The 26,238-nt window shown below is 39.8% G+C and overlaps 1 protein-coding gene across 1 annotated transcript in view; it reads left to right on the forward strand.

Annotated features, from left to right (window-relative positions):
- Positions 1–26,238, forward strand: part of LOC102689650 (uncharacterized) — a 72,731-nt gene that overhangs the window by 33,758 nt on the left and 12,735 nt on the right. Inside the window, exons 52-87 of the mRNA XM_069185871.1 lie at positions 183–290; positions 594–680; positions 952–1,016; positions 3,228–3,434; positions 3,519–3,669; positions 4,130–4,244; positions 4,378–4,476; positions 4,932–5,014; positions 5,256–5,399; positions 5,625–5,699; positions 5,906–6,076; positions 6,352–6,504; positions 6,650–6,754; positions 6,942–7,108; positions 7,230–7,413; positions 7,734–7,841; positions 8,388–8,524; positions 10,133–10,264; positions 10,392–10,593; positions 10,997–11,148; positions 11,757–11,923; positions 12,806–12,898; positions 13,083–13,228; positions 15,047–15,130; positions 15,533–15,692; positions 17,162–17,261; positions 17,826–17,953; positions 18,181–18,425; positions 21,066–21,155; positions 21,303–21,415; positions 21,584–21,709; positions 22,147–22,255; positions 22,754–22,936; positions 23,707–23,862; positions 24,297–24,506; positions 26,065–26,210. Coding sequence (XP_069041972.1) covers positions 183–290; positions 594–680; positions 952–1,016; positions 3,228–3,434; positions 3,519–3,669; positions 4,130–4,244; positions 4,378–4,476; positions 4,932–5,014; positions 5,256–5,399; positions 5,625–5,699; positions 5,906–6,076; positions 6,352–6,504; positions 6,650–6,754; positions 6,942–7,108; positions 7,230–7,413; positions 7,734–7,841; positions 8,388–8,524; positions 10,133–10,264; positions 10,392–10,593; positions 10,997–11,148; positions 11,757–11,923; positions 12,806–12,898; positions 13,083–13,228; positions 15,047–15,130; positions 15,533–15,692; positions 17,162–17,261; positions 17,826–17,953; positions 18,181–18,425; positions 21,066–21,155; positions 21,303–21,415; positions 21,584–21,709; positions 22,147–22,255; positions 22,754–22,936; positions 23,707–23,862; positions 24,297–24,506; positions 26,065–26,210 — 4,901 coding nt within the window. The remainder of the gene's footprint in view (positions 1–182; positions 291–593; positions 681–951; positions 1,017–3,227; positions 3,435–3,518; positions 3,670–4,129; positions 4,245–4,377; positions 4,477–4,931; positions 5,015–5,255; positions 5,400–5,624; positions 5,700–5,905; positions 6,077–6,351; positions 6,505–6,649; positions 6,755–6,941; positions 7,109–7,229; positions 7,414–7,733; positions 7,842–8,387; positions 8,525–10,132; positions 10,265–10,391; positions 10,594–10,996; positions 11,149–11,756; positions 11,924–12,805; positions 12,899–13,082; positions 13,229–15,046; positions 15,131–15,532; positions 15,693–17,161; positions 17,262–17,825; positions 17,954–18,180; positions 18,426–21,065; positions 21,156–21,302; positions 21,416–21,583; positions 21,710–22,146; positions 22,256–22,753; positions 22,937–23,706; positions 23,863–24,296; positions 24,507–26,064; positions 26,211–26,238) is intronic.

The following is a 26,238-nucleotide window of genomic DNA, read 5'->3' on the forward strand; positions in this document are numbered from 1 at the left end:
ATATTTTAGGGGAGACATTGGACTGTATTAGAATAAAACAATGGGTCATTCCAAAATAACAAACATTAGAAATAAAATATAGAACAGATGGAAATAACAGGATAGAAAGGGAGGATGAGATTTTTATTGTCACTGAGTGTGTTGATTAATGTGAGCACATTGAACGCATAATATTTTTCCAGGTTTTGCAACTGAGCAACGGAGAACATCTTCCTCTCACGAGCAACATCAGGCTTCTGTTTGAGACCTCAGATTTGGAACTGGCCTCGCCAGCTTTAATTTCAAGAGCGGTACGTTTAGCAAAATAATTAAAAAAACGCTCTTCTTAGCAAAATCCCAGTAAGGATCAATACAGAAATATACATGCATGCTTTCAGTTTATAACCAAAAACAAAATGTTCAAAACCATACCTAGAGGCACAATCTCTAGGTATGGCACATCCAAAAAGACTAGCATGCAGTACCTAATTTAAGGATAAAAAAATCGGGGAGACAAATTTAGGCAAAGTGAAGGCTTGAAACTCTGTAACATAGTCCTGAATTTCTTTTAAAAAAAATATTTGTTTCCTTTGTGTTTCTGCCTGTTTCTACAGGGTATAATATATGTCGACAGCGACACAACTGGATGGAGACCACTAGCCAAAATATGGCTAGCACAAAGAAATGAACAAGAAAACAAGGTAAGCATAACATATTGGAATAACAAATGTACAGTATGTGATTGCATTATCTGTATTATAACATGTGCAGCATGCTATTATTTGTTAGTCATGTGCTTTCTTGTCTATTTAACACCATAAACACCAGAAGAAGCTGTGGCCAGTGGAGTTGCTGAGGCCAGGGCATGGAAATGATAAATATTGTTACTACTATTCCTTTAAATATAACAGACAGTATAACAATAAAGCTGTAAAAGACTAAGTTGAATATTGCTGTTTCATCTTTCCATAGGTTTTATCCCAGGCTTTCAACAGTACATTGGATCCGATATTTAATTTTGTTCTTCATGATGTCAAGTAAGAATTATGCTTTAATTTCTATTCTATATTTTTCCACTGTAAAGTGGCATTTCAGCATCTTGGAGAGATTCACAGTGAATCATTTCCAGTTGCCCTTACACAGGCTGTTCAACTGTGTGTATAAAGTTAATTCTCATCCTTACCCTTCTCCCTTCTCCCAGATGAAGGAAGATTTCCTAGGTCCCATGAGAATATTCTGTGAAAGTTAGGGTGTGGTTTCATGAGTATATTCTGTGTCTGTAAGGGTTTCGTTAGGAAAGGGGTTGTTAGGGTTAGGATCTCTTGTATTGTTAGATGGGGTTGTAGGTGAAGTTAAAAACCAGTAAAGCCAGGCTCTCTCTATTCATTTGCAGGTTTTAACTTTACACCTCTCTTTACCTGCCTTGACTTCACACCACACGAGTGTTGACACTGCTTCTCTCCTGCTCCCACCTCCTCTCCACTCACGATCTCATTCCTACTGAACCCATCACATTCTCACAGGGACCAGATTTCACACACTCTCACTTCCGGACCAATTATCCAACCACGTCCCTCTCCCTTCGGCTTTTAAAGTTCCGGTGCTCACTATTGAGAGTTCTCTGGTGCTTTTTCAACTTGTTGGATTTCCCGTTTTTTTTTTACCTAACTTTTCCCTCTTTGATCTCCTCTCTCGGATTTCCCCTTTCGGATTGTCTCCTCGGTTTGTCTCGGCTCTTTCTTGTTAACGGGTCCCTAACTTCTCCTCTCGACCTTGCTTCTGGATTCTGATTTTGGATTGAGTGCCTCTGCATCCCGCAGAATTCATAGCTACTGTATACACAGGATCCTCTGAAACAACCTGCCGGTTGTCCTGACAACCACTACATGAAAACATTTCCTGCTTGAAGTAGCATTGCCTCTTATGCATGCAATACCCCAAATTAGGATGTTACAATTGTCCTGAATATTTTCTAGTTTTATTTTGAAGATGCTGTAACAGAAATACACTGACAAAATACAAAAATAAATCCTAGCCGTACTAACTTTTAATGTGCCTAACAATAAAGCAAGCACAGAAGACACCCCTCATACTCCTCCTTTTTCATTATCTACCATTCTGGTATATAAACAAAACATATGAATGATCCATAAAGGAGAATCAAAACACTTCAAAAACAATTAACCAATTCACCAGTTACTCGATTTACAGTAGGTGTGAACCTACTTGAGTGAATGACTTATGAAGATCTGTCTTTTGAGGCCATTTTGACCCCCTCTAGTGACCAGATCTGCAGTCACTGCAGTCCTTTAATGGGACAGCCTGTCACAGCTGCTGGGAGTTAATTGATCAGAGAATCTCATCCAACTGTTTCCTGAAAGAAACAAGAGTATTCGCTTCAACAACATGAGTAACATGGGTAACATACTCCCACTACTTCTTTCCTAGAAGTGTCTCCCCTGTACATGGCTTTAAGTGCACTTTCGTGTTCTTCCCACTTGTGTCATATGGTTCCTTTAACCAAATGTTTAACAGACATCACGGACTCTGAATGATGATACACTCTATTCCTTGTTAAAAGACATTATTACCTTATCTCCTTCATCATTTACCTGAAAGCTATAACCCTTCATTATTAGTCTCTTCCACTTTAGACATTTTTTTTCCTCTACCACTGTATGCTAAATAATGATAAATACATTTCTTAGACAGATGTCACTACAATTGCTCATGGGGTTTCCATTTGATTCACACCACAATGACACAGTTGTAAAAAGGTCCAGATTTGATAACCTCATTCCAGGTTGTTTTGAAAATGGAATACACATTCAGAAGAGTAAGTGGGCAGTACAGTGGTACAGTGGCCAGCATTGCTGCCTCCCGGTGCTGGGGCCCTCAGTTCACTTACTGGGGTGTTGTATGTGTGAAGTGTGTACTGTATGCTCTGCTCATGTTCATGTGGGTTTCCTCAAGGTGATCCGGTTTCCTCTCCACAGTCCAAAGACATGCTGGTAGTTGGCTTCTGGAGAAATTGGCCCCAGGGAGAGTGTGTCTGTGTGTGTCTGTGTCTTGTGATGGACTGTCATCCTGTCCTTGGTCTCCCAGGTTAGGCTGCGGCACCCCCGCACCCTGGATTGGATAAGGCAGTTAGGAAATGGACGGATGGAAGAATAAATAGTTTAAGCACTGGTTTAAAAAGGACTGTGCCATAGTCTTTTGTTAAAGTTGTATTTTTATCTCCTGTTTAGGCTCCCGGTTCCCCTGACAGAAGTTGGCCTCTTTCAGACAATCACCAGCCTTCTGCAGGCTATGCTGAATGACAAGGCCCAGAGTCTGGGAGGACCTCTACATATCGAGCGGCTCTTTCTGTTCTGTCTCATCTGGCTGGTCGGAGGGTTGCTGAAAAGCAATGAGAAGAAGAAGTTCGGTGAAATTCTGAAGGCCTGCACTGCAAAGTGAGTGGGTCCACCAGAACTGTGCTTATTGATGAGAAGTAAATCCGTCGGTATTACATGCATTTCATACCTCTTCCCCCATAGCTTGCCTGACTGTGATGATGAGATCTCGGTGTTTGATTACTACGTGGATGAGTCTGGCGAGTGGGACCCCTGGCAGTCTCGTATGTCCCAACACAGCTCCTTGAGCTCCCCCGATGGACTCGGGGAGGTGTTTGTGGAAACCATCGACACAGTAAGCTAAGACTCTAATACTGTGGAATGTGTGGCATGAACTAAAAGAAAGACTGCATTACTGGTGTGAAATGCGTATTAGATTTGAGTGATTTTCAATAAGATAGGATTATTCTTTAGAAATATTTTTTTAAAGGTGATTTCAACAAATATTTACGTTGATTTACAGAGTATTCTGTTGGCGTCAAAAGAGATAATTTGAGATTTTGGTATCTGTTTTGCAAACCTGTTCCTATCTTGTATTCTCGACAGCCTCAAGATGATTATTTTTAAGGGGGCAGTTCTTTTAAAGTAAATCATGAAACCAACAGTCCTTGTTGCTGGCCACCCCATCCGTACTGGGGATGTGTTTTACCACAAATCATTCAGGAAATTCCGCGTGACATACGTTTGTTACCAAAAGCTTTACCGTTTTGCCCTTTTCCCATGCTCCTTAGAGTGTACTGTTTTTTGTCTTTCAGTTAGCAGTACGGATCTTTCTGGAATATACAGATATGGCCTCCCAGAATGTGCTCTTGGTGGGATCCCGTGGCTGTGGGAAATCAGCATTACTGAATGATTTTAACAACACACAAGGTATAAGCCAAAGTGGATAGGATATAATTATACACAAAAACCATCATTTTTTTATTGGATTTGAAATATAAAGCCATCATCATACATCATTGACCAAATGCTTATCTTTGGCTTTTTCTGCTTCTCTTCCCAGAAAAGACCAACTTTCTCACAAAGAGAATGATATTCTCAGGATCCTCCAAAGCAAAAAACCTTCAGGAAATGTTTGAACAGAGCATTGTCCACAGGCAAGGTAAAAAAAGCAATAATGCAAATTATGTCAGTCATGAGCAAAATATGTTTTAGCAGATAATCAGCTGGCCATTCAAAGACCTGGATATTAAAGCTGATTGAAAAACCTTTAGCATTTCTTTACTTCCATCAAACTAGTAATACAATAGTAGATTTTTATCTACTGTTCTTTTAACTCTAATTTAATATAGTTTTTTGTACTGACAGTAAAAAAAGCTTGTGCTCAAGTATAAAGATAAGCTTGCCGAAAAATGTTTATGCAACATTCTGTATGTCAACAATCAGAGCAGTGACTTGTAATTTATTTTACTTGTGTGCAGTACTGTGGATCTGCCGGCAGTAAACGTTATTAGAAAGCCATCTTGGTAATTCAGCAGAAATTTTTTTTTCTGTTTTCATCAGCCTTGTTAAAAATGTTATAACTGAATAAGGGTGTTCAATTCATTTTGGCTGCAGGTTTCTTATTTGGCGCAAAAGATGGCAAAACCTTACAGATACTTATAGATGACATCAATCTGCCCGAGACGCAGTGTTGTGAGGTATAGTAGCTTTCTTCCATATGTGCACGGCCCTTTATTTTTTCATGCTATTATACTGCACATTGTAATGCTCTAAGGAAGATCTGAGTTTGTTAGCCAAGTCTGTTAGTGGTTATACATTCTATGTACATCACATGTACATTATGCAGTACTATAAAGTACAGTACAGTACAAGCACAGGTTTATTTATGTAGATCAATCAATAAAAAGAGAAAGTAAACGTTTTTTTTTCCCCGCACAGCTGTTACGACAGGTATTGGATGATAAAGTGCTGTTCAAATTGACCAAACCTTTTGAAAAGCGTCAAATTGAGGATGTTGTGGTTCAGGCCACCATGTCACTGCCTGAAAGCCTCAGTGAAAACACTATTTCTAGAAGGCTATTGGTAAGTGCAAATCCTGACTCATGTTTTGTATTAGTTTTAATTACATTTAATATATATATAGTATAAATATATGTTGTCTCTCATCTACCTCGTACTGGCTAGTCTTTTTGACAGGTTATATCATATAACCATCCATCTTAGAAAAAAATTATTTAAATTCCCAAACCTACATTTCAGGCTTTGTTGTTTATTAACTTTCTACTTTTCCAAAATTCCTCATTTTAGCGCCACTTTGCTGTTTTATACCTCCCACCCCCTGAAGGATATAAACTCAATCAAGTCGTATTCACTGTACTTCAGGTAAAGTGTTTTGACTTTGTTTTTTGTTCTACTTTTAGACTAAATAGTTTGTCTGCTCAGGGGAATAACAAAAGTGTGAGTCCCCAGTAACTCTTCAGCCAGGTGGCCTAGGAATGTGTTCTCATTTGTCTTCTGAGAGATGGTTCTGCTATTGGGAGGTCCCAATTTATTCAAAAGGATTAGTCATTTAAATGTATATTTTGTAGGCTAACATGGCAAAAAACAACGGACAACAACTGGAAAACAGTTTGCACTCAGCACTCGTGTCAGCTTCTTGCAGTCTCCTGGAGTCTATTAAGACAGTCCTTCGTCCTTCAACAGACCTTGGGAGGCAGCATTATGCTTTTTCCCTGAGAGAAATGACCAGGGCTTTTGAGGTGAGTAAAGACGACTTTGCAGCCTGCGGATGATACACTTGATGTTCTTTCTATAGGAAGCCTTCTCTAATATTTTTGTCTTGGTTTTACACATCCAAATCTTTCTGATGTTTATGGATAGTGGTCATCTTAACCTACTAATATCTACTGTGCAATATGGTAACACTAACATTAAATGCCCATAAATTGTTTGACATAACCGACACATTGTAGTGATGCAGAACCTGTTCATTTTGTTAACACTGTGATATAAAGTATGTGCTTCCTTTTGTCAGAGCCTTTGTATCTTATCTCCTGGGGAGCGGAAGAACGCAGATGGAGTTATTTCTCTATGGCACCATGAAGTCAAACATATTGTGGGAGACAGACTGTGTCGGCATGCTGATCTCAGCTGGTTTCAACAACAGCTAAAGAGCACCATTGAACAGGTACCCTGCTCTCTCCACAGGAAATATTAAAAAGCAACAAATCCTACAATAACAGAGCACTTTTTGTTGAGTCTGCTGTTTTGACATTAGAAGAACTTTATGATAACTGTGCCTGGAAATGTAAATGCATGTGTTCTTTTTTTAGGAATTCAGTATGCACCAATATGACTTACAGCAGCATTATGTAACTTTTCCACTCGATAAGACAGTCAACAATCGGCTTGCTGAGGTGCCGGAATTGGAAGTAAAGGTAGATTTTACCGATATTTATAACTGTGTTCAGTTTTGCAAAGATTTCTACGGCTTTCTTGTGGGTTAGAGTATTGAATTGTGTGCAATTATTGAAGTTATAAAAACATCAAATCTTTAAAAAAAAAAACAAAGTTCTGGAAACATTCATTAGAGTTTTCCCACACTGCCATCTGATTCTCCACAAGGTGCAGTTACAGGCAGTGAAAGGATTCCAGGAGGTGAAGAGCTGCGTTCAGTCTTATGTTCAGCAGTATAACAAGGAACTTGGGAACCATGTGCTGGACATTCAGCTGTCTGAGAACACACTGGCCCATGTGGTGGGAATCCACCGAGCCCTGGTATATCAGTACAGGTAGGGGTCCTTCAGGAATGTTTTGTGTGTGTGTTTATTGCACAGAGGTTATAATCCTGCATGAAAGAAAGACCTAGATAAAGGTGATATAGGAATACTGTAAATGGTTTCTCTTCCACAGCGGGAACCTTCTTGTCGTGGGTTCACCAGGCAGCCATCTGCGTACCCTGCTGAAACTTGCCCTCTTTGTCAGTCACATCCCTCTTCACAACCTGGATGCCTCCCAGCCAGCTCAGTTCTTCAGCAGCCTTAAATCTGCTGTTCGACTTACAGCAGAAGGAAAGACTGCAGCTTTACTGCTGACTGTGAGTTTCGTGTCACTTTAGGTGAACACCTCTTGTCTTCATTCTACACCACACACTGCATTTCATTGAAATCAGACGTAATCAGACCCCTTGCACTAATATCATTCTTCAAGTCTGTCTCTTAAATTTGTCTCAAGTATTCACACACTGGTGATTTTGGAGTTTACATTTTTTTTTTGTGCAGAATGCATTTGTTGATTGGTGTTATTGATATATCAAACAAATATTTCTTCATTTAGACACAGATACAGTATACTTAATCGGATCTTGAATAAATTCCAGAAATCAGTTGAGTATAAATTTGTTTTTCTTTCTATAAGGCTCGGGAGCTGACAGATGAGTCTTATTTGGATGCTATCAACAGTATTCTCATCAGTGGAGACTATGTGCCACTCTTTACTCCAGAGGAGATCCGTGACATACTACAGGTGTTTGTTTTTTCAAATTGCCTTTTGTACCTTTGATAGAACATTGATGTATTAGTTAAATCATCACAACAACAGACCTGCAAAGCAAAAATAACATTCTGACTTGTTACCTAGGCTGTCAGGACACCATACAGCATTAATTTGAACAAAACAGATGTTTATTATTTTGTCTCAACATTCAGGACTGAATGAGCACATTTGAAACCCTGTCATTAGTTCCTATAATGTATCAGTGAAAAAAAGGATAGGTTGAAATTATAACGTCACCTTGCTGGTTTTATACAAACATTTCCTAGACAGGTTCTATTGATTTCTAATTTTATTTAAAATTTGCATGCAAATTACATCTAAAATATGTAGTTTCTCTGCGGGTGAAAAAACGTTACCCACAAATTTCATTCGCTGATTTTTCTTCCCCTTATGAAACATTCATAGTAATGGATCCCTTTTAATATTTGGTAACTGGAATAAAAGCTTCCCTTATAATTTTCATAAACCAACATTTTATAGTACGATCACTAATCCGATCACATTTAATCCTTCTAGGTTCTCAACCCTGCTCTTCCGCAAAACCCTGCTTTTGCTCGAGATCCAAATTTATGTCTTGCTTCTCGAGTGAAGTCCAACCTGCACATGATCATGTGCCTTCCCCCAGACCACACTTTGCTGAAGACTGCTTCTGTGTGAGTAAAGCCTTTGTCACACTACAAGACTCAACACGACTTCTAGTTTTCTTCTAGTCGTAAATGTAACGACTGCAGTTGCTAAATCTCGCTGCCTTTTCTGTCCTAGAGGTTGTCAAATGACACGACTAGGAATCGCAGGGGGTGACTAATTACACAATTCCCTCACGACTTCATCACGGTTCCAAATCTCGTATTGCACCGTGAAAGTACCGCGAGGTCGCCCCAATTTAGCAGCCAATCAACGCGGCACACCGGAATAAGAGGAGGAGCACTGCACGAAAATAAACAAAACAAACGCGAAACGACGAAAACGAAAAATCGAACAAACATCTGTGCTGGGTCCAAAGGTCGACGAGCCTCTCCTCCATTTATACAGTCCAAAACACGCGCTTTCCTTCTTTCCTTGCAGCTGCATTGTATGCCTTGTACTTCCAGTTGAGCGCTCATTGGCTGTCGACTTGTCGCAGACACAAGAGCCCACCCCTACGACTTGATACTCACTACGAGAAAATCAAACCTGTTTGAGTTTATCGTAGCGAGTCGCAGAGAGTCGTAGGGACTATTAAGAGAACTATGACTGTGTCGCTGGGGGTGTCACAATACACAACTGATGGAAATGGGTGCGTGCGCTGCGACTCTACAACTCGCTGTGATTTTGTAAATGAAGGATATGACTGAAAATCCTAGGAAAAGTCATGTAGTGTGATGCCGGCATAAATCAGTAGGGATTGGGCTTTGGTGGGAATAACCTAAGACAACATTCACTATACACATTCACTACATGCGTTGCTTGTCTGGAAGTAGAGTAAGACAATACTCACTACATACTGATGTTTGGTTTTATATTAGCAGAGTAAGGAAAGAGTCACCATATAGTTGGGACTTGTTCTGTTTGAGTAAGTAGGTAATTCCCATATTTCTATATGATTTCAAGACACAAATGCTCATCGGATCAGAGCTTACTCTTTTTCCATTGTGTTAAAGTAAAAAAAACGCGGTTTAAAATGGTTAACAAAGATTGAAGATAACAAAATTAGCACAAATAAATACAAGGGGTTAAAAATGCAGTAGAAGATTTAAAGAGCAGACGCAGACACCAATTAAATAAAAGTGTTTCTGAAGAAGAAAGTTTTGAGTCTGAATTTGAAAGCACTCAGTGTACTGTAGGTGAGTCTCTGCTATCCTTGGGGATAGACCTCCAGAACATAGGGACATACTGTAGCAAGAGAAGGACCTGTCCCCCATAGTACAGTATGTCTACGGGCTTGGGGGACAAACAGGAGACCAGACTCAGACAAATGGTTCATTATGTGCCACTGCTCCTCTGTTTGAGTAAAGTAATGTTCAATTTACATTGTCAATGGTTTGGGTTAAACACTAATGAATGCAACAAAAGAAATGAAATATATTAAGTATTTGATGTGACTTACTAAGAGCACAACTGTAAGTGTGCGAGATTAAATCTTACCTTCCTTCCAAACTTGTTATAAGCTCTATGAAGGCTCACATGAACTATAGCCGTGATAATAAAATCCATACTTTATAGAGAAGTTAAACTTTTTTTGGCATCAAACACTCAAGTGCTTATATTTTATTTTCTCTCAGACGCTATCCAGGATTCCTGTCTGGGTGCCACGTGCTGTGGATTTGTGACTGGAAAGAAGAAGCTGTTCTGCGTGAAGCTGAGCACTTCATCAGCACCTGCGATGTGCTTGAAAATATGTCTGAAGGGACAAGGTGAGTGTCACGACTGATCATCCAAAAAATACAACTGCTTCTCTCACCACGTTCACAAACAGCCTCCCTTTCTGTCGATGGTCTAGAAAAGTCTTGAGTGTTGAAATAGCCTGAATGTCTGCTGTAGGAAGACGGTTGCCGGTGCCATGGCCTCCATCCACCATCAGATGTTGACAGAGTGCCAGCAGGTTCCCTGGGCTGGGCACTGTGAGCCCACACTGACTCTGGACACCTTCACTGCACAGAAGACAGAGAGCGACAGCAAAGAGACTGCGAAAACGGAAACTCTGACGGTTCCAAACCTGCCTTACTCAGCGGCTATTGTGAAGGTATTTCTTTCTGAATCACGCAAATTTCAGGCTCGTTTCCTTGGGCATGTTTAAAGCAGGTATCCCCTCACATGAATAGAACTCACATACTAAAAATGGTTTGTTGTGGTCGAAAAGAAGCAAAGGTAAAATCCGACAATTGACAAGCACGTCAATTATACAGGAATACAAAATACTGAAACGAGGCTCCTGTCAGGTGATGAAGGGACATGAGGAATAGTTGTAACCTGTAGGCAAGATAAAATGCTCATTTGACATACAGTACATGGAGGGAGTCTCAACCCATGTTATTAAGATTCAGTATTTGTACAGTATGTGTGTGTAAGTCTTAATATCATTAAAAATATTCTAGGATGAAACATTCAAAGAATGATCACTTAAATGAGTGTAATTCCAATCACAGGAAAGTATCAGTGTGCTTCTCAAGAATGAGCACAAGTCGGTGTACAATAAGGTTTTCTGTGGACCCAGCACCTTCAGGCACTACCTGGAGACATTCAGCCACATCTACTTCCTGAAGTGCACAGAGCTGGAGAAGACAAGAACTCTTCTGAGGTGGGGTGAAACACCTCACGCCGCTGTCTGACAAACAACAAGTCTATCCATAGAGATTTAAGTCATTGTCTGCAATTATCATTAAATGTTATCTAAACGCACCTACCAAATACTATGATATTCTATGGTTTAAGAAATTACCTCAAAATGTAGACAGATCATTGCAGAATAAATTCTGTTTCTTAAAAATATTCACTTTCTTTTTGCACTGTGAGTCATTTAGTGATGAGCAAATCAAAGCTTTATTTACTTGACAAAAATACTTCAGAAAAACAGCAATAATTAGAAGCACTAGAAATTAACAGTGCTTACATTCCTGCAATCTGACATATCACAGTATATTGTAGTAACAAGGATAGACTGAGGTTTGAATAAATGTAAAAAGTAAGAAGCTATGCTGGACACAAAATACAAAATGTTTTTGTACTGTAGAGAAATGAAATCTTATGCATTGAAAATGGTTACTATTTATTTTCAATCATTAATGAGGATTATTTATAGTATTCTGAGTATCAGATTACAGCAAGACAACTATGCACTTACATTATGTATTTTGGTCAATGAAAAGTTGAAAAAGTACCTCTTTTGTGAAACCAAACATTTTTCAGAAATGTGTTGGAAACACTGGAACAAAGCCGGATTGACGCACAGAATACTCAAGACTCTATAAAGCGCTTGGTTGTTCAGTATGAAGATGCCAAATATACTGCTTCCCAGTTGTTATATAAACTGTCAGCCAGAGCTTCTGCACTAGAACAGCTGAAAGAAAAACTAGGTGAGATTAAAGAATCGCCTTCTCCATTCTCCCCCAGTTGGTTTGACTATTTTAGATTTTTCCCCTCCTCAAGCAATGCTTAATTTTGGCCTATACAGTACACGATCTACTGCTCGTTGGAGTGCTGTTGAAAATCAAGGGGAAAATGTTACTTCTTCCTCAGTATGAGACATCACTAAAGCATTATTTTGTCAGATGATTTATGTGATCAGGAATTTATTAATTTTTATCCTTATTGCTTTCAAAGGACGATGTACTCCATTGGGATTTTGGTTCTAATATTCACAAGGAGTTAAACTGCCAGACTGCCAAAGTCTGTTTCCATCCTTGCGCCACAAAATATTCTATGTCCCGTCACACATATTCAGCTTAGCAGACACCAATGTGTTTACTAAGGGTGACAGACTCAGATAGGGTAAAGTAATTGCCTACCCATCACTTTTGAAGTGATATAGGGTATCATTTGATGATGAGTAACAGTACTAATTTTGATGTCTTCAATTTTGATACGTCTAATTTTTTAGTGCCATCATCTAAACAACTGCATTTTTATTCTAATGAAAGTCTGTTAGAAAGGCTTTAAGGAATGGTTCGTATTTCTAAAACTCTGTAGCATTCCTGTGCATTTGAATAGCTACCCTCCTTTGACTGAGAGGTCATTAAATGTAAATGCTCTAGACATGACCTACGAAGTTCTTGACATCCAAACACAATTCATGCCACATCTGTCTCGCTGAAAATAGAAAAGTAAAACTGTAACACAGATGACCTTTTAATAATTCCGGTCATTTTATTTTCATATGGAAATACTTGACTAATGTTGCCCCATGGGAATATTCTTTAAAGCACAATAATCGCCGCTCTTTATCTGTACTACTACAGGAATAGGTGCAGAGAGCCTGAAGGTGTTCCTAGCACAGGCAGAAAGTGGATCTGAGGAGATTGAAATGGAGGCTCTGCTGAAAGATAGTGAGGGTAGGTCTTGCGAGTGTGGGCTTTACGTGTACCAATCCTCTCATGTACCTGTACTGTATCTATCATACTGTAGCTGTGTGATGAGTGCAGCTCTGCTCTGTCCCTGCCAGGATTCGATCACATCCTGTGTACTTGCGAAGTCAGAACACAATGACGTGTCTGAGTACATTTTGCTCTTTTTCAGATGAATTTGACCAGTATGACGAAGCATTTTTTCAAATGAAGGAGGTAAACACCAAGTCTCATTTAAGTCAGCTGGATGAAGATCTCAGAATGGCAAGAAATGAGATGGAAGAAGCAAGAAATAGACTCACCCATGCCAAAACTCAGGTGCTGGTGCTAGGGAGTTTGCAGTGTCTTGAGAATGAGGTTTTGGTAAAAGACCTTTATTAACTACAGCAATGCCAGAATATAGACCCCTTATTTTGACCAAGTTATATACAGTATATATAGATCTTAAAAACTGTATAGATTGTGTTATTTTGCCATGTTCACTATCCACTCATTCAAGTATCTACTTTTATTGTTGGTGAACACTGACAGAATGTAGGTAGGCAGTTGACAAATACAGTATATGTACATATGTTTTATTTTAAAACATCACTGTAATGGACCACTCAACAAACCTGAAATGGGCAGTGGTCCAGGTCAGCAGAAGGATCCTGATGCAGGAGAAGACAAGCACTGAGCTAGGTAGAGCACATCGCAGTCATCTGCTGGCCCCAAGAGTGCAAGCAGGCAGGCAGGCAGAGATGCAACTGCACAGCCAGACAGCCACGTAACAGTCCCACAGGCACAACACCAGGGAAAGATGGGAAGGGGGACATCCAGAACAGCCAAGACATCGTAGCACTGGGGAGGGTTCACAAAGTGGGGCGCTCCAGGTCAAAACAGGGAGACGCATCAAACACAGGGAGAATCCAAAGATTGAGGTCCAGGGAACAAGGAGGCAGGCCCTACGAGAGGGGGGGGCCAGCAGGGCCATTTAGCCGGGCCTGACCTCACAGGGGGGCCTCGCCTCAGCCTAGGTGCATGATCCTCCACGTTAACCCCTTTGGCTGTGTTTCTCGACTTGAGGCGAATTTGGAAATTTGACCATATACTGTGATTCTTGACTAAAGTCCACAGCTGTGAAGAAATATCCCCCTTTCAGTGCTGAATCTACCTATTCTTTAGGAGTTTCAAAATGCCCGCCTTCATCTTCCCAGCATGCCGTTCTTTACATTTAAATATTTTTTAACCCCTCTTCCCAAACAATGAGGGGGGCCCACGGTGTGGAATGGCCCGGGTCTCATCTGAGCTCTCGGGGGGCCTGCAAGGAGGGAGTCAGGTCCGGGAGAAAATCCACACACAAGAGGTATAATCCAAGCACAGGAGAAACAGGCTCCAGGCTAAAAAGCCAAGACTGAGCACTCTAATGGCCCCAGAACTGGAATAGATACCCTGCTGGGAACGAGAGAACTGCTGTTAATTTAGTGCCGGTGGTATTGACCACCTGCCTGACCACGTTCTGTCAGGAACGGGCAGATTGGAACATTAGTTCAGTGTTTGACCATGGGCAATGATGGGACGGGAGCATGAAAAACAGCACTTAATCAGGTGCAAACATTACAATCACTAGAAAAGATAAGAAAAAAAAAACATTTTATTTGCAAATGATGCATACATCATTTTCTTTCGACTCTTTAAAACCTACATGTTGCAAAGCACTTAAGTCCTGCACTAAAATATCTGTTTCATTTCATGTCAAACATTTAAAATTTGAACTGCTTTGTTTCACATGGGAGGTAGATGTGTAGTGGTGCAGGGACATCACAGTCAGAGCTGCTGCCTCAAAGCTCTTGTGTCCAGGATTCTGTTCGAACCTGGGCGGGGGGGGTCTTCAGTGTGCGGTTTGCAGGTTCACCTCGTATCTGCACCTTTTTCTCCAGGTGTTCTGGTTTCCTCCCACATTCCCAAGGTCTGCCTAGGTTAATTGACATCTCTTAGTAGTGAGCTATGAAACTGTGCCCTGCAGTGGACTGGATCACGTTTAGGGTGTTGTCTGCCTTGCACACTGTCTGCCTGGTTAGTGTCTGGTTCACTGCAATCGCCCTGCAATTAACATAATGTATGCTATCACTTTCTGCAATTGAACACAATCTGCAGGTGATGCACTGGTGTAATAAAGTGGACAGGAGCTGCATTGAGAGGGTCAGTCGTTGCCAGAATCCGCCATTTCTTTTGGCTCAGGTACAAACATTTTTTGTTTTTGATATTCACTGTTCCCAAAATGCCGGTTGTTAGTTCGGAAACACTGAACATTAAACAAAATAAAACTTATGTTAAGAGTACACAATCATTGTGTTTTAAAGTATACAAAATGAGTACATTAAATGTGTGTAATTGAATTCCCACCAGCAGCCTTAATTACTCTTCTCTCTTCCGAAACAGACCATTTTGTATAGCAATGCAATATATCTACATGGTTAAATTATGTTTTAATCATATTTACTTTTGTAGTGTATAACATTTACTTGAATATTTATACTTACTGTAAGCAATGGCCTGGATACAATTTCTTAACCTTTTCTGTCAACATAGTTGAGTTAATCACTCCTGATTTGCTGTTTTGCTGGTCACATTTCTTGCCAGGTAATGGAAATGGTGCTGGTGATGCTGGACTTGATTCCCTGCCCAGCTGACACTGAACGCGAGACACCCAGACTGAAACATCCAGGAGAAACTCCTGAGGCAGGACATTCCCAAAAGTCATCACGTGGAGCAAGGACTGCCAGGAGATGGCCAGCCAGAGGTACCGTATCTCATGCTCTGTCCTTCAGAATCATAGTCCTGTTACATGTGGAAAACATGCATTGCAATGGAGGGGTATATTTGTCTTCAATATACCACTACCAGCAACCTTCAGTAAGTAAATTTGTAACTAACCACTGCTAGTAGAAAGAACATATTTAACCTCAAATCTTTAACAAATGGCAATAGCAGTGTAAAAACTTCTCAGTCGATCCTGTTTTTGCCAGGGACCTTAATCAGAAGCTGAGTCTTCTACTGCCTTACAATATCCTCTCGGTTGTTGACGGGAAACCTTCCACCACAGCAAACTGCTGTCCTCACAGTCTTCTCTTCTGAGCCCATCTGACTAAAATCATAAAATTTCCCCATCTAACCATTATAACCGAGAGACAGCTCTTTACCTTCTACCACGAGAATCTTGTGAAAAGTGATGTGAGCTCATGGGCGTTCTCCCTGAACGTCCGGTATTTTGCCTCTCTTTTGCTCCTGTCTCAGCTCTGTATTTAGACAGGCTGAAGCGCTGCTCAAATCGAACGTGAAAAAGTGTGCACAGATTTGCCCCGATCTCTCTAGTAACCTTATCAACAAATGAACCCTTTATATAGTTCTCTTGCCTCCACAACCATGCAGATTCTTCTCATGACTACAGCTCGGGATTTCAATGACAATGAGAAATCCAGATTAAAATGGTTGATCAACTATCCAGGTTGTAATTTTTAAACTGCCTTCCAAAATCCTCACTTTGAGCTTTCAGGTACCCATTGCAACCTCTCATGCTTAAATAAAAACCCAGCTAACCCAAATCTCTTAGTTCTTTCAGCTCTAAGGCATGTGTCAGTTATTACATTTGACTTTCACCTGGTCCTCACCAAGTGCTAACGGGAGATCAGACTAACCACATTGGACAAATACACAAATCTATTGACATCTTCTTTGTCATTATTATTTTATTTTATATCAGGCAGCATTCAATATTTTTGTGAAAAAGTAAGTGCGTCCCTTGATTCAGTTACTTGTATCATTTAACAGCAATAAATGGAAGTAATTAACTGAGGTTCAGGAGGGATAACAATGACAAATCAGTCTCATCCAGTTATTCCTAATCACAATCATTGCAGTAATTATCTCTATGTATTGAACACAAACACATCCCTTCATATTTATCTTAAGCATCCCTCATACTGTGTAAGACAACTCATCTTACCCTTAGCTTTCAGTTTGTGCAATAAGGTTTTGAATACATTTTTTCAAGTTTAAAAATGTGATTGCCTCATTTTGTGTATGCATGCATTACAAGTGACTGAATAATTTTGCATGACACTGTATGTATGCACTATCACAGCCGTTAACATTGCGAAGAGAAGAGAGAAACAATACCGTTAGTTGTATCTTCAAATGTCTCTATTTTAATCTGAGGAGAATTTAATTTGAAAATGATCAGACGTGCAAATTCTTATTTTTTATTTCCAGGATTTGGGAAGAGCAGCAATGCTAAGGTTGACCGATCGTGGTGGAAAGCATTACAAAGTCATGTTGGTGACAGCAGCAAGTTTGTCGACATGTTACAGAAGTAAGTTTCTTACTTCATTAAAATAATTAATTTCAAATAATCTAGCTGACTTATTGCTTTTAACTTCACTTCAACTTCAATACATTCGCTACTGACATCATTCCAGATGATCGATGGCCTGAATACCTTCTGTCTTGTATCCAGAGAGTGGTAAATGAGACAACTGTGCTGTCTTTCAAATGAGATGTGAAAACTGATGTTCTGCGTAACTGATTGCTAAAATTCCCAAAATATCTAGGGCCCCATTCAAGCAGTAGTACCCTGTACCCTGTTCAAGTACAGCAGTGTTTCAGCTGATGCCCTGGTCTTCTCCCTCTAGCCATCCTGATTTTTCTCTCACAACATGAATGTTCTCTTTGTCCTACGTACTGTGTAGTTTTAGTGTTTGAAGAGACTGTGAGATGAAGGGGTATATACAGTACATCGCCATTTCCCAGTCAATGGGAGTGTCCACTATACAGTATGTTGTGTTGTTTCCATTTTTAACAGAAACAAATATGGTTATGCACTCAATGTGACAGTGTCTAGTAGTGTGCAGCAGATGCTGAGTCTGTGTGTCTGCAGTGTAGCTCGCCAAGAGGCCGGCCTGCCGAGCCATGTGCTGGAGCGCGTGGAGTCTTATCTGGGAAAGACGACAGAAGGGAGCCTGGGAGTTACTGGAGAAGGGTCCTTACTGGAGAACGCAGCTCCGCGTAAGATCTTCATTTGGAAGGGTTGCTCGGTGTTTAACCACAGAAAAGCTTAATAATCGTAACCTTATTGTTATATATAAATTGTAATACAATTCTCACCTTTTGTTTTAGAAAATTGTCGATTACTCTTTTCAGTAGTTACACCATTGCCCATTTTGCCTGCGACAGTCACAGAATAGCGTTTTCAGCTTCGTCCGTTCAGCAGCAGCTCTTCTGTGTTGTTCCAGACGCCAGCCCTCAGAGCATCGCTCCCGCGCGGAAGCTCCCGGCGGAAAGCGGCGCGCGGCGGGGCGAGATCACCATCGCCGCGGCGCGGTACAGCTCGGAGGAGGCCGCGGCCCTGGTGGCCTTGGTGGTGGCTCTGGTGGAGTACACCAAGCTCTGCGGACCCCTGAGGTCCACGCTGGAGCAAGTGCACGTCCTGGAGACGCAGAAGGAAGACCATGAAAGAAGCCACCAGGAAACACTCAAGGTTCCATTCTTGCGTCGCTTGTCATGTGTTGTGATGACAGAGGGCCAGGAACTGGTCCATTGCAATTCACAAAGCAACCGAGTTGCCCTGGAGATCAGTGGTGTGTGCAGTGGCCTCCAAATCCTATTGGGACAGCAAAGTTATCTGTGCTTTAGAGTCAAGCAATTTATATTTATGAGCATGAAATGAATATCAACGACAAGTACATTATAATGTTTTATTTTTCGCCAATTGCAAGCATGCAAAAACATGTTCACCCCCTCGACCTCAATCACTTGCGCTACAATGTGTTCCTTTGGATTTAAATCCGAAGCCTGAAGGACGCTGTAGGAGTTCCCACTTTTTTTGTGTGATGAACTCTTTGGTTGCATTGGCTGTGTTTTGGGTCATTGTCATGCTATGTGGCAAAGGGCCACTCTAAAAGAATGGAAACATTTTTTTTCTATATAAGCACACAAAAGGTTTCTGAATTTACTCTGCTGCTGCCGTCTTTAGTTATCATCAATAAAGTCGTGTGAGCCAGTTTTGGATATGCTCGTGCGTGTCCCAGCTGTAATATTACCACTCCACCACGCTTCAGAATTGGTTTACTATTACTGTACAAAAATGAGTCAGATGTGTTTTGGCAAAGGTTTCATGACCAGATGAGATCAAGATGGGCCTTCACTAAAGTAATGGAAAGATTAAAGTGTGAAAGATGTTACTGTTGATACTCCAAAGGACAGTGCCTCACTTGGGAGGTATGGTTTGGCCATGGCCAATGCAATCAGGAAAGTCATCAGAAGAATTAAGTGGAACATCTAGATGTGCCAAGTCTATCCTCAGTCTGAGCATGCATTTTACATTCTGAAAAAAAAATAGAGCATCCCAGAGCATAGAGAATAACTCAAATTAGCAACAGCAAAACATTTCAAATGATTAAATGATTGAGCTTAATTTGTTGCAGACTTCATGCAGGCCTTGTCTAAAGAGATATATAACCAAATACTGACTTAAACTCTCTGAAATAAATCTGAAATGTATCTAAAGTGTGTCCAAATAATTATACTCGCTTGAAATTGATGGACTCCAAAACAAAATGTGTGTTGTAACAAGAGGTTATATGTTCTAAATTATGCAATTATAATTGTAAGAATCAGGTCATCAGATCACACTAGTTTGCTATGGAAGCAAATTATAAAGATCCTTAGTTGCATAATTCCATCTCAGAGATCAACAAGTATTACCCAGCTCATTTGTCTTTTATTCTACAGCATAGTTTGAAAATACAGTAAAAATCAGTTGCAAACTTAGACAAATATTTACTAAATAAATGAGACAATTGTACAACACGTGATGACCTGATATTCACAGGTCTCTGAGTTTTAGAGTCCTGCCTTCTAGAGACAGGGAAAATCCCAGAATTCCATCTTTCTAATCTAAGAGGCCAAAGAAAGAGAACCTGCATTCTAATAAACAAAATGGATCCTGACCAGAACTAAATCTTCCTCTCTCAAGGAATGAGGTGGTGAATGTTAACAATTTTCTCTATTCAATACAAAAGGCATTACTAAAATAGAAGAGATGTGTTTAACCTGTGGATTCTCGTCAGGATTTCCAGATAAGACCCTGAAGTTAATTAATCAAAATAAGTTATTAGGAAAACTCCTTTGATCATCCACTTCTTGGCCAAGGCAGGTGTGTAAATATAAGATAATAATGTAGCAAGTAAAGGTTCACAGCTGAAAAATAAATAGTGTTTTGGGCTCTGCTTTTTGGCATAGAATTTACCTTTGCTTGCTCCTTTGCAGTCAAAGCTCACCGAAGCAGCTTCCTACTCAAAGTACAGCAAAATAACACCCATTATCTCAGACCTTCAGAATGAAGAAACTTTGCTGAGAACTAAGAACTGTGCTAACCTCAAAGAAACTCAGCTGCCCTCAGCCACACCATTATTATGTTGTACTTATCATTTATATTAACTTCATTATAAATACAATTTGCTGAGCTGTGAAAACGTGATAGTTTGACTGCACCAATGCCTTTGGAGGGCACTATACCTATTCTATTTTAGCATTAGTATATAGTTACTTATCCCAGTGCTTCCCTTCCCTGGTAGGAAGCCTGAATATTAAAGTACTTGACTTTTATTTACATAACAGAGCAGTTGACATAGTCTCCTTGGCAATGTATGCCTGATTATAACAAATTAAGAATACTTTGATCGTCATTTACTCAGGTACACGTGCCTCCTGGCGCATGTTGTGCACGTGTAAAGCTTAAATATGGCTGAACTAATGAACCAGATGAGGGCACTCTTGTGGTTACATGAATTACGAATGTGAAACCAGATCTTCGTAACTACAATAATGTCTGCTGTTAGTTTACTAAAAGGGTATCTGTAAGGTTTAAAATACAGCTCACCCAAGTCATTTTGATTTTCTTTTAGTACACTATTTTCATTAACAACATTTAGGTAAAACATTGGAGGATGCATTTCACATTGCTAAAAATACCACATGTATATTGTATATACAGTATTATATTATTTTCTGGTATAATGGTACTTGGTTATACTAGTACAAGTAAAAATTCCTTTACATCATGAGTATTAGTCATGTGTTCAATAAGAGTCTTGCTTCCCCTGTGCTCATACTGTAGCTTGTCGATGCTGAAGAGGAGGACCTCAAGGAAATTGAACCCCTAAGTTCTGAGCTTACAGCAGAGGACCTGCCTAAACTGGAGTCTGAGGTAGGACAACGAGTTTAAGGAAAACGTTGTGGGTTTTCTTACTTGCATAAATCTGTAACTTTTACCTCTGCAACAAGCTTGATTGACACTTAGTCCAGGTTATAACTAAACAGAAAATATGCTTGACTCTGGAATGGTGTTTCACAGGTCGAGGAGATTCAAGCTGAATATGATGCTGCTATAATGAATAAACATACACTGGAGACTGAGCTACAAACCCACAGGGAGAAGCTTAGATCGGCTCAAGACGTGCTCAGAAGGTAATTTCAGGCATCATTTGATACAATGTGGAAATGATTCAATAGAATCTGGAATATTTCAACAGCCAACAGCTTGGTGCCATACTCACGTGGACAAACTTCCGTACTTGAAAATGGACATATTGTCTACAAACAATATTTCAAAACGCAAACAATATTTTCTTGCAGGTTAAGGACTCTAGAGAAACACTGGAAAGACACTTTGGAACAATGTGACACATCAGGACTGGTTTTCAACTGTCTAGTTGCCTCAGCCTTCCTTACGTACTGTGGACCATTTCACAGTGAAGCACGGTAAGCTGGTGGAAAGGAAACTCTGAGGGCCACCGGGACATTAGCATTAAAGAAGCTGTAGCTTCTTTAAAATGAAAATACCTTTATTTTCTCTAGGAATGATAACAGCAAAGGATAAGACAAAAAAAGTTTTATTGAGTATTTAAAGTTACAATAATTTGGCTTAACCCTCCTGACCTCCTGGCCAGAGGACCTCAATGAGGAGTGAGGAGTGAGGGCAGCTGCAGAGGAGGGGATGGGGTGGAGGAGGCATGAAAAAGATGAATGCGAGGGAGAGGAGATAAAGTACAGTATTTATGATGTTGGAGTGGGGAGATGATGTCACGCTTAATTACGAATTACAGACTCTGCTCTTCCCAGAAATGCAACATTTAAAATGCAATTCGGATTTACTCCAAACAAGTAAAAACACATTTACTTTTCATTTCTTATTTCAGGCACCTAGCTTCAGAGCTTTTCATGCAGAAGTGTGTGGAAGGCGGGCTCTCGCCACCAAGGAAGTTACTTTTCAGTGACATTACCTTGAGAAACTTCCTAAACAGTCCAGTAAGTTGTTAAGGTTTTCTTTAGCAGCTAACATTTTTGTAAATTTCATAGAATACCAGTGGAGTCGAACAGTTCTACGTGCTCATCCTTTCATCATCTATTAAAAAAAATTAGAGAAGTAATTCATATCTGTGCTAAAGTCCAAGGCTTAACACCCATATGCTTGCATTTCCATGGAATCTTTAAAGAGAAAGTCATCAGAACCTGTTTAATACTGAGGGTCTGTGTGAGAAAGACAGTAACAGTATCTGTTAAAGAACAGTGTCCTCTGTCACCAAATGAAGGCATTAGGAAATTCTGGACAAGAGGAAAGAGTGCCACCTACTGGTCCACCAACATCTCTTATAACAGCAACCCGGTTTTGCTTGGAAGTTTCTCATTCTGGTAATATCTAAGCCCAGCCTTGCTTAGTTTCTGAGATCTGAGAAGATCAGGCTACAGGAAAATAACTCTGCTGTCAGTGTGAAATGTCCTAAAATGTGTTTTTCCTTTACTTAGACCGAAATTAAGAGACTTGAAACAAAAGGACCAGCCCTAAACAAGAATACGGAGTTTGTCTCTTGTGTTCTCAAATACGACGGGTGTAAGAGCACATGGGTGCTTCTCTGTGACCCCATGGCTCAGTCCATTGAGTGGGTGAAAACTCTGTTCTTCCAAGATTGCATGGAGGTCCAATACCATGTAGGTACCTTGTAATCTTTTTCCTAAGCCACCCAGTGTGTTATGGAGTTGACTGTATTGATATGAAGTGGCACGTTTCACTCTATAATTCTGAATTTACATTTTGTTCTTCCATGTTGTATTTTGAGCTAATGCTTGGTTGTGCTATACAACATAATTTTCATGAAATTCCAATGAACAAAACCTCAGTTTCTGTCTAAATCATAAACCTATACTACATGAAATAATTGAAACTGCTAAGGTTCACTGAAAACTGAAAAAAATAACAAAGGAGGATCTCAGAAGTCAGTACCAGTTCTCAGACAAGCATTTTGCATAAATCTAGCAGTGACGTTTTTTTGCCGTTCATTTTTCCCAGTAATGTACTTATCCTTACAGCCTTTATATTCAGTGTTATAAAACAGTTTTAAGACAGCATCTGCAATCTGGTTCAAAGCATGTATAGCACACCCGTGTTCTGCTTCCAGTAGTAACCACAATGCTATAATCATGCGACTTTCAATGGAGATCCCCAATATTAATAAATAGCAAGATGCATAGCGAATGTCAGTCATATCTGTTTACCTGCCATAAAAATGATGTTGGAATTTTCCTGCTAATAACTTTGCTGTCAGGATTTGTTACAGTTATAAATTAAGAAAGTTTCTTTTGGTGCTTATTCTGTAATCATATGAAAGTTTTGTACTTAATGACCACATGCACAAACAGCACTGCAGTAGACAAAATAAAATGTAAATTCCTGACTCCAGCTGTGATGTGACTGCTTGTAGGAGCTCCAGACCCAGCTGGACACTTGTCTGACTGATGGGCTCCCCCTGCTGCTCACATACTGTGACCCTAAGGCCCTGGCACTTGATCAGAGGTTTGCCACTGTTCTACGGTCCAGAATGCAGTTTGTGAGATCGGGAACCCCTTTTAAAATCACGGTAACTCTCTATCTGTATTTTTAAGAACCATTGTTTAATAGCTCGTGCCCACAGGTAGTCCTGCGTGTTAGATCACAGAGTGACAAACCATCTAATTTTCTTTGCAACAGACAGTTGTTCCTTCATTCACAGGACAAAAAGGACCTTATAATTTCTATCTCATTTGGCTCTATATTGGGTTTGATTCTTGCTAAGAATTGCTACAGATCACTCATTCATGCCGTATATCAATGTTTTTTAGTCGGTATACAGTATGTTGAGTGACTGCGAAAAGCATAAATAACATTCAATGAAAAGGTAAAACATTTGAAATAATACTTTAAAACTGAGCTACGAAGGAGTCAAACCAAAATGGCTGTATCACTCTACCCCTTTTGAATATTCATTCAAAAATATGATTATGCTAAAAAGAAAATTAATGTTTTTCTTATCAGGTTGCAGACCATGAGGTTGAGTGCCACCCAGGATTCAGACTGCTGCTCCACACCACCAGCAGACCAGAGGAGGTTCCTGCAGAGATCGCTGCCTTTTGTACAATTTTGCACTTCTACCAAGACCGTCAAGGGCTGTCTGAACAGCTGCTGGACAGGTTCGTGCAGCTGGAGAAGAGCCGACTCAGTAAGGAGTACGCCACACTACAGAAGGTATGTACTTTCCCCTGAAACCAGCTTCAACTTTATTTAAAATAGCTCCAGCAGCTACAGTACAACTGATCCTATAGAAATTTACAGCACTTACAGAGATCTTCCAAACAAACTATGAGAGGAGAATCCATGTTGTTTACAAAGTGGTGCTTTCAGAGGTGCAATTGATCAGTGATTAATAATAAAAAAAAACTGTGTAAGTTTCTTTAACCTATGTACAGGATACATGAGAGGGTGTTCTTCCATGTTCTGTTCTGATATCCTGCTTGCATGAAGCAATGTAGCTCATTTGCCTAAGAATCTAGTTACTCTTACTAAAACCTGCAATTGCTTCTTTGATCCTCTGATGAGGTAGAACTCACACGTCTTTGCAGAATGTGTTCATCCCCATCAAGTCTGCAATAGGATCGTACCTTCCTCTTTCTTTTTCTGATTTGACCTCAATATATCAGTGTGTGGTCAGCATGACATTCACTTAAGCTCATTTCCATTCAAAAGCCAATTTGGAAGAGCTCAGGTTAAATCTGTCTACACTTGACCCACCTCTCTAATGCAACATAATGTGCAAAGACAAACACATCTCTCAGCTCTGCTACTCCAAACGAGCAGTATCTGTTTGAAGTTTGGGTTGTATTAAAAACAGATTATATGGCATATGCCATGTTCAAGCAAAAAAGTACTGTATATATGGAGTACAAAAAGAAAAGAGGCATTAGAGAGGAAAAAGTTGACAGCTATCAATGCATGTAATTAAGGATCTCAATCTTTAAAATGATACCAAAAAAATATGTGAAATAGTCCATTCACAGAAATAGCATGTTCCATAAGAATAAGATAATATTCTTAATATCTTACACCTTACTGTTAGAGAGTAACAGAGACAAAACAACATAGATATCGTAATTAGACTTTTTCATGATCAAAGGTCAGCAATTAATTAAACCTGATCATTACATTTAGCAGGCAAACCTTCTAGGAAAGCAAATATCTATTAGAAACAATACCGAATATTATCTCATTCAAGGTTTTGTGCTGAAGCCTAAATGTGTGCTGTATCTCCGTTAGTATTTTATTGATAATCCTGGTAAATAACTGCTGCGATAAAAGTGACGTGTCCGTGCATTTTCAGAATTAATAAACAATCACCTGTCTTGAAAAAGGCTAAAAAAAGGAGACCTGTGGGTTATCCTGCCTCTGAGGTTTACTCACCAGATCTTCAGTGAGGTTTCTAACCTGCTGAAATTCAGAAAAGCAGAATATGTATTTCAGTTACACAGCTTGTAAATTTAAGTGATATTAATTATATATACAATAGATTTTAACAGTTGCTAATCAACTTCACTTCACTTGTTCTGCGTATAAACATTGCCAACACTTTCAGTGTATACTGCACATGTGCTGATTATCTTGCTTGAAATCTAGCTAACTGTTTCATGTTGTTTGTTCACCGTGCCCTTGATCTGTCTGTATAAATGTCACCTACTGTGTTTTTGTGTACCATTTTATAAGAAGAAACAACATACTGGTGTGATTCATTATTTCCCTTTGTCATCACTAGGAATGTTTGGACAACATGGAGGATCTTCAAACTGTGGAAGAGAAGATTGCAGAAACCTTATCCCAGGAATCCTCTCTCCTCCACCACCTGGCTCTAAACAGAACGTTGAGTGACCTACACCAGCACTATGATGAAGCCTTAGAAATGTAAGGAAAACCTGGTGCACATGAGAAA

Source organism: Lepisosteus oculatus, chromosome 2 (assembly GCF_040954835.1).
Source record: "Lepisosteus oculatus isolate fLepOcu1 chromosome 2, fLepOcu1.hap2, whole genome shotgun sequence".
NCBI lineage: Eukaryota > Metazoa > Chordata > Actinopteri > Semionotiformes > Lepisosteidae > Lepisosteus > Lepisosteus oculatus.